The 8,673-nt window shown below is 37.2% G+C and overlaps 1 protein-coding gene across 1 annotated transcript; it reads left to right on the plus strand.

Annotated features, from left to right (window-relative positions):
• The first annotated feature begins 4,633 nt into the window (after nucleotides 1-4,633).
• LOC128245318 (sex peptide receptor-related protein 2-like) lies at nucleotides 4,634-7,834 on the plus strand. The gene is made up of 2 exons (XM_052963443.1): nucleotides 4,634-4,789; nucleotides 5,453-7,834. Exon 2 carries the CDS (start codon nucleotides 5,509-5,511, stop codon nucleotides 7,057-7,059), a length of 1,551 nt encoding a protein of 516 aa, XP_052819403.1. The 5' UTR covers nucleotides 4,634-4,789; nucleotides 5,453-5,508; the 3' UTR covers nucleotides 7,060-7,834.
• The last annotated feature ends 839 nt before the right edge of the window (nucleotides 7,835-8,673 follow it).

Below are 8,673 nucleotides of genomic sequence, written 5' to 3' on the forward strand. Positions count from 1 at the left end.
CAAGTGCCAGTATAAACGAGAAAACAACAAATCAAACGGAAATCCTTAATTGAAAAATAGCTTCCACGTTTAAGTTTGTTGCGGAACCTGTAGATAAAAAATACACAAACTGCATTATCATATAAAATATGGTTATTAGAATAGTTCTTGCGTTTTTTTCAGACAGATTGTATACGACTGTCGTAGATTTTTAAAAAAAAAAAATTCGTGAGAAATCAAAACCTGCAAAGAAACCACGAGGGTCGATTATAAAAAGGTCTTGAAAAAAAGAGAAATAGTTAGGAAATACGGATCCAGGATAAGATGTTAGAGGGGATACAACCTAGCGGCCTTCAGCCTAAAAACGTGATATTTGTGTTTTCAACCGTCAAACGTCATATTTAAAGTTTAAGGGAGGAAAAAGTGTCATTATACCCGTCCTATGGGTCGAATTCAAGTTTATCCAAAGCGTAACAAAGACACGAATCAAACTCATTCATTGCCGTACATTATTAACGTTATCGAGAGGGTCTACTTAGCCACGGACTTAGCGTAATGATAATTGAGTTAATCACCGGCGGCCTCATCACATTTTCGTATATCTTGAAGACTATTTACGAGGTCTATCCCGAGGCTTGCCGGACATAGCCGAGTTGTTACGATTGGTCGCTTTAAAGGCCTAGTTTATGCCTTCTATATGTGACCCCTCCCCCGCCCCCCCCCCAACCCCCCCCCCCCTCCAAAAACAAAACAACGTGTATTTGTACACAACCTCTGTTAATTGATCTTAATCGTATTGCCTAATTGTCTTATCAGATCTCCAATCTTAGTATCCTGCTGTGCAGTTTTCGATGTTTTATTATAAAAATGGACCCTAAATGGCCCTGAGCCAACAAACGAATACACAGGAAATTGGCTCCTACTGTGACACCAGTGCAATAAGCAGGAGATGCACAGCAGGGGATTATTATGCTAAACATTCCTTAAACTAGGCCTTTAAGATATCTTACCGTTGCATATGATTTGGCTGTGGAGCGCTCAACATAAAAACGAATAAGAAACGCACCGCTGATTTACATTAACATAAATACTTGAACTACAAGAACAAGAAAAGGGAACAGGAAATATATCAACTAAATATTTATAATACAAGTGCGACAATTTGACTTAAGTACTCCATCATCTTGCGAGAAGTGTATATTCATAACACGTGTAATTATAAATTTAGTCTAATTGTCAAGTGTGTCTGAGTAATTCTGGTTACGGAAGACAAATACTACACACAGTAATCGTGACATCTTATGTCCTATTTTTACACTTTAAGCTGTTCATTAAGCAAACACGTCATTTGAAGTCCATAAGGCAACCAGATGTCAAACATATTCTGTTTATGCCTACGGACATAATTTTTATAAGCGTTAGGCTTCCGAAAAAGTTCTTACATATGTGTATTTATACGTTATCATTTAGTTTTAACGAGTTTTATGAAACAACGATTCTGAAGTTCTATTAACTTATGCTAAGTAACTTTCGTTAGCACGATATTGCGCGATAGTGTGGTCTTGTTTTGTTGGTGTAACCGAAGTACCCGGAATATCCGGCTTGTCCGGACCGAACTCACTTACCAATCGGAACACCTCGTCCATTAACCTATACGACAAGCCTCGGATGTATGCCGTAAATTAGTAAAAGTAGTTCGTAACAATTGTATAAATAATATTCATTAATTGAAGTGTTTAACGTGTTATTTTTATTACTTAGTTCAAATTGATTCCCAGTGAAGTGTATTATTGCATCAATCATTAATATTCCCAAGATTAAAGCCCTAGAGCTAAACTGCTAAATTGAAATTAAGCGATCTACTTGCAGCGTAGTAAAGCATGTTAAGATTTCTGACATTGAAAACCGTCCACATACAGCCGATGTTTTCGAAGTTCCGATTGACTCACATATTCCCGGGGCGAGAATCGAACTCTGGACGCATTGGTCATAAAAAAAATTGCGTTTAATACTGCACTAACCAGACAACCGTATGTAAAAAAATATGTTTATCAACAATGTTGACCAAAACCAATTTAATCTTGACACCATACTCTTTAAATAAGGCAACGCTTTCTTAACCTTTTGTCCATGTTAGACACTGAGTCCAGGTCGTGACATTTTCTTAGTCTTGACTTGATTCTGCGTTTCAGAAGTCATTTATAAAACGATGACACCTTAAACAAAAAAAGAACTTAACTGTCCATTTTAGTACATTTGTTTCTTATCATTTCATTTAAACGGTTTTGAATGTTTGGCGACACTCCCCATTCACGTTTATACATTTCTGGGCACAATTTGCTAATGCACAACTTAACTGGGCTTAAATGGCCAGCGCAAAATATTAATATTGGCCCACTTGACCCAAAATGAATTTTGAAAAAAAAGGTCCGAAAATGTTAACCCGATTTAAGGCCAATTGGTCACCTGCCAAACTTTGGCGTCTTCTATGGCGCCTTAATCCAAAGCATCGGAGTTAAAAATAAGCAAGCACTTATAGCACAGCAATTACTTATTGTACTTATTGTAGCAATTAAATACAATTAAGTTCGGTGCAGTAAGTATGCAGATCAATATCAAACATCAAATACAAGTATTCATTCTTTAGCAAATGTAAGTGTGTTCCGTCACGGTAAAGCAATGTTAGGAACGCAGTTTAAAATGGTCAATGATAAATTTGCTTAAAATTTTGATAAAAAAGGTGCTGTCGAACGCTAACAAAACAAGTATGGCGTATAAGGTACAACGGGGATTGCCGTGGTGGTCTATGTACACAACCATTGCACATGACCAAGTGTTCAAGAGAATCGCACACTATGCTTATGAGAAGAAGCATAAATCACGGTGCATAACCATATCGGTACCCTCTTTGTGAAATCTACTGAAACGGTACCCTCTTTGCACATGCACCGGTCATTCTCTGCTGAAAATAAATCGGCGATGGACAACAAGCCAGTAAATGTTCATTCAACTGATGAAAGGAGGTATGTCATGTGCAAAAGAAGTATACCACGGAACACTAGAATGTTATAGCTATGTCTTTTTTATAATGTGCCCATTTTTCAATTACTGCAACTCCACAATAAGCTACACAATATCGATATGTCTTGCCTCGCCCACCGCCTCTGCATGTTCTGCGGGCTTACATGAACCACTGGTTTGATTATATACACCCCATACATATTACATGTATTCATTAATATATCATATTCATATAAATGGCAATTTAAAGTCTAAAATATGTGGTAAATTTATAAAAACATCCTACTTTCGGTTTTGCAGCGGCACGGGATACCTCTTTGCTATTGAGTTTTTATATCACAGGTACCCTCTCTCTCATTTTTAAAGCACGGGAGAACGCCGATAATTTTAATATCTATATATATAAGATCAAAATGAACAAGTCAAACATTCTCCATTGGGATCCTCACCGGACTTGGATTATTCGGAGTATTCGTCTGGCAGGTTCTTATGGCCGTTACGCACATTGAACTGTCTGCCCTGGGTCGCCGGCTTCCCCGCAATTGCGTCAATTGGTAGCATGATGGTAATGGCATAACTGAAATATTCTAATAACACAAGAGAAGAGAGCAACTGTTAATATCGAACAATGATAATATAATGTGTTTATGCACATGTTTGTATAAAGAGCGTACAGCTTCGGTTCCTTAAAAATGTAGTGGGGTAGGGTGGGTTTTTATTTTTAACTTACAAAGAAATTAATTCCATAATCTTTAACTCACCTTGTATCGACGATGACTTGTTTGGAAAGAAAGATTTACTACAAGGGTTGGATTTTTTAAAGCGAGAAATTGATTGACCAATAAAAATGAGAAGAGCAATAAACAACTTATGCGTGTTGACCGTTCGCATTCGGAACTCCTCGGCCATTTTTTTTCAAAAACAACCTCGGATGTATGCCGGTACATCAGTTGAAGTAGTTCGTATTTTTTTGAATAATATCTTTAATTAAATGTAGTGTTTGAAAGTTGTATTTATTGATCTCAGTTTAAATTGATTGCCAGTGAATTGCATTATTGCAAACATAATAAAGATTCCCAAGAGTTAAGTCATAAAGTTTAACTGTTAAATGAAATTACTACGCGATCTACTTGCAGCGGACTTAAACGTACCACTTTTTGAGTATGTAAACCGTCCAAATACATCCGAGGTTGTTCCGAATGCTTCAGAGATAGATTCTGGTTGTTTAATAAAACCTATAGAGAAAATAATGACAACACAAAGTCATACAAGAACTAACAAAACATATTTGATTAACCAAGTGGACACGTATCATCAAATATTTGGATTACAGCCATGAAACTTGTCTGCATGAGCAAAACTTCACGTAAATACTTATATGAGAATTGAGTTCTCAAATAGAGTTCAACTCTCAAATAATAGGAATGTCGTATGTGCAACATGTCAGGATAATTTTGTTTTTCTTTTGTAAGAAAAACAAACTTTTAAGCATATGTTGTACGCTTTCATCAATATATAAACAAATTATTGTTGTTATACATTTGAGCTGATTTGTAACTCTTAGGCTAGGATATCCCTATTTGAAGAGACCATATCCGCACAGTTTCAAGTCGCAATCTCCTTGAATGTTATCACAAATGAACAGATCATGTGTCCTCCCGTATTCCAATCATGGCCATTTCCTGAAAAAATCGTTTGAAACTTTTGCGCATTTATTCTGTTGATTTACGGCTTTTTCATTATCGAGAGTTTATCCTTGCTTTGAGACTTATGCATTTTCTACTATCAGGTAAGAACTTTTCGCTACGTATGTATTGCATGATATAATAAATTTAGTGTAACTATATATATATTATTCTATAGATGTTATTTCTGTATGCAATGTAGAAAACATGGAAACCTGCAGACATTATACATGTGTAAAACAACAAGTAAATATACCATTATGCACAAAGGATGTCACAAAAAAAGAAAATATGAATGCCATGTGTTCATGCTTAGAGTAAACATTATTTCATGTTAATGTTTGCCAAAAACTAAAATGGCAGAATCATCTGAATATATTATTATTATTATTATTATTATTATTATTATTATTATTATTATTATTATTATTATTTCATTAGGAGTAGAAGTAGTAGTAGTAGTAGTAGTAGTAGTGGTAGTGGTAGTGGTAGTAGTAGTAAGTAGTAGTAGTAGTAGTAGTAGTAGTAGTAGTAGTAGTAGCAGCAGCAGCTGCAGCAGTAGTGGTAGCAGTAGTAGTAGTAGTAGAAGTAGTAGTAGTAGTAGAAGTAGTAGTAATAGAAGCAGCAGCAGCTGCAGTAGTAGTAGTTGTAATAGTAGTAGCAGCAACAGCAGTAGTAGTAGAAGTAGTACATGTAGTATGTTTTTATTAAGCACCCACATCATTTCCCAATTTTGTTCTGATTTCATGTTTGCTTTCAACTTGCAGACGCATGTTTAAAGTTTGCCGCAACTACTTTGAAGAAAATGGAGAACTGACTGGCTATGACGTCTTTAACATTGAATACAACTCTGACAACAGCAACCCTGTCCGGCAATGCCACGGAATCTTTTTCAAACGCAACACCAATGGCCGGTGTTCCCTCCAACACCATTACATTTGTTTCCATCCTATATAACTTAACAATCACAATTCCAAGTGCAGCAAACACTACAATGTCGGACTACTCGGACTCTGAGTACTATAAAAACGATGATTACAGTGATTCGAAGATTGATTCACATGGTAGCAACAAAACAGACTACTACTACGATCATTACAGTTACTATGACTACGATTACAACACTTCACTTGACTATTCACAATACTTCGACGAAAATCAAAAGGTGGTTACGCAAGGAGATTACAGTTACAAAGGGTTTCCCTTTGAAAAACCTATCTATCTGTACGTTTGGCCGATATTAGTGTTTTTCACGACGATATTAAACATATTTGTGGTGTTGGTTCTCACCGGAAAACGTATGAGGAACGCTACAAACGTCATATTAATTGTCGTTGCCGTTACCGATTCTCTTACGGGTTTAATCACCGTACCTATGTATATCCGTGTGTACTCAGAAAGCTCCGATGGAACTCTTCATCTCTCCAAAGTGTGGTGTGAAGCATTTATGGTGATCAAGTTCTTCGTTGGCAGATCATTTCACACGATGTCAATTTGGCTAACAGTACTCCTCGGATTTCAAAGATTCGTCTCCGTTACGTTTCCATTTCGAGCAAACACTATGTTCTCTGTTTCCAACACGATAGTTTATATCTTGTTCGTGTTAATCGCTTCTCCGCTCGTCCATATTTATCATGCCTTTGACAGCAAGACAAATATCCCGGGTTCCTGTCAATGGGAAATAAGCAAAGATTGTAACGGGGGATGCGCATATGTTTGGATAATGTTTCTGCTGATGAACTTCATTCCTTGTGTTTGTCTGGTGACATTCTCTGTCATCATGATTATTACGATGAACATGGCCACAAAGAAAATGAAGCAAACCCAGATGATTTCAAATGCTGAGAAACTGCATAAGCGTGCGTTGGAAAGTCGGAGAATCTCTTTGATAGTTATGGCAGTAGTCGTGGTCTTTCTTGTACCCGAAATACCCCATGCTGTCTTCTTGCTGGTCTTCATACTGAAACACCACACTGGACACCAAATGCCATTGGTGACCAACAGGGCTTTGGTTTGTGCCTACGAGGTTATTGTCGTTCTTAGCTTCCATGCAAACTTCTGGATATATCTTATCATGAATCGGAAATTCAGAAACGGACTCAACAGAATACTTGTAGACCCTGCGTATTCAGTTCTCGCCAAGTTTGGTGTCTATCGCAATCTTAGACGCAAGTCGAGCTGTACATCCATTCGAACCCAACAATCGGAGATAAATACGCATACGTTCGTTTCAAAAACCCGCAGTAACTCATTCCGAAGGCAGTCGTCGCTTTCTGAGAGAAGACCATCACGAAGCTCTTCTTCACACAGAGGATCGCTGCATCTTGAAATGAAAATGTACACCTTCAAAAACCCTCAGGACTTGGAAACCTAAGGACTACGTTTAATTTATATACACTGAAAATAGATTACTCCTCGGGAGGTCTTTTTGCGCGAATTTTAGTTTTTTTTGCTCTATGTATAAGGTTAACATTAGTATAATTCGCTACGGATTAAATTCGCGGCCTAATTGATTTGGGAAAAATCACGAACATTAAACGCCTGCGAACAAGAACAAATCTACAATAGTGTTTCTTTGTAGTGTGATTTTCATGTCATGTATTTTCTTCTTTATACCTAGTAATGATTTATAGCATTTTTCATTTCTAAAGTGAACTTAAACTTTGCCGTTTAAATGTAAAAATAAAATCAAAAGATTGTTCGAGTTAGTAATAAGCTTGCTTTAACATTTTAAATTTTAGAACCAATCTTTGTTATACATAGTTTAAAATGATGTTTGTTTTTATTTGATCAAAATAACAGCATGTTTTGTTTACATAGATCCCGGAAACGTTGTAATTTTCTTTCAAAGCAAATTTTACTATTGTCATCAATATTAAAAACATTAATAATAAAGAAATAACCCTGAATGTATTATGTACTCTTTATAAATCACACAAGGCTCATACTCATCCAGTAGCATTATATTTTATTTTACTCATCTTATTTCTACATGGTGAATAAGATGATTGTCCTCCGAATGATACTCTCCTTTCTTTCCTAAATATGTGTGTACATAGCATGTATTCCTAGTCTGTTTGTGTGTTTTTGTCCTTATTTTGTGTAAACACTCACTTTGTTTGTAAGATAATAAAGTCATAAACATTAAATCGTTTATAATATGTTATGAATGCTGGTACAGGGGCGTAGCCAGCGTTACGCATTTACGCATGTGCGTAACATCAATTTGAAAAATGAATATATATATATATATATGGTCAAAAATGGCATCAAAGTCGAGGGCATTAAAGCTAAAAAAAATGATATCATAATAAAAGGAAGATCAGCTAAAGTAAGGATTGCTTCTCTGTGCTAGATAGCTTACTGGGCCTAAATCAATCACTTGGTAACTACAAAGTCGGCGGCCTCGAACCTACAAATCCCTCCAAATAAACCTCAGAGCTTTACATGGTAGTTCTATTTCCATTTTTTTCCTGGGGAGGCCCTCCGAACCCCTAACTGGCTATAGGGTTATTTCCCCTCCCACACCCGCCCCCTTTCGCGCGTAACATTCAGTAAAGCCTGGCTGCGCCCCTGTGGTATATTGACACATGTTACTCGTTTGGTGAGTGTTTCTGCACCAGTCAATTGTAACCACGGCCCCCAGGTCCGGGGAATAGCGGGGAAATTGACTTTCGGTCCAGCCAATCTCGAGTAAAATCTCCGCACTGCGGTGACAAACTGCTTGTAAAATCACCGCCAAATGTCCCCGCATCCCCGGACATCCTAGGTTAGGCCCATTCACCGCTAATTTCGGCGCGAAAACAAAACCAACGCTTTCACTCGGCCCAGCGGGGTCACCTGGAAGGTAAAAACACGGCCCATTTCCCCGATATCCCCCGGGTGGAAGGGTGGTTACAATTGACTGGTGCATTTCACATCGAACTCGTCCCATAATATCCCGTATGTATGACGGACCTATAAACTCATAAATATATAGATAGTGACG

Source organism: Mya arenaria, chromosome 9, assembly GCF_026914265.1.
Source record: "Mya arenaria isolate MELC-2E11 chromosome 9, ASM2691426v1".
NCBI lineage: Eukaryota > Metazoa > Mollusca > Bivalvia > Myida > Myidae > Mya > Mya arenaria.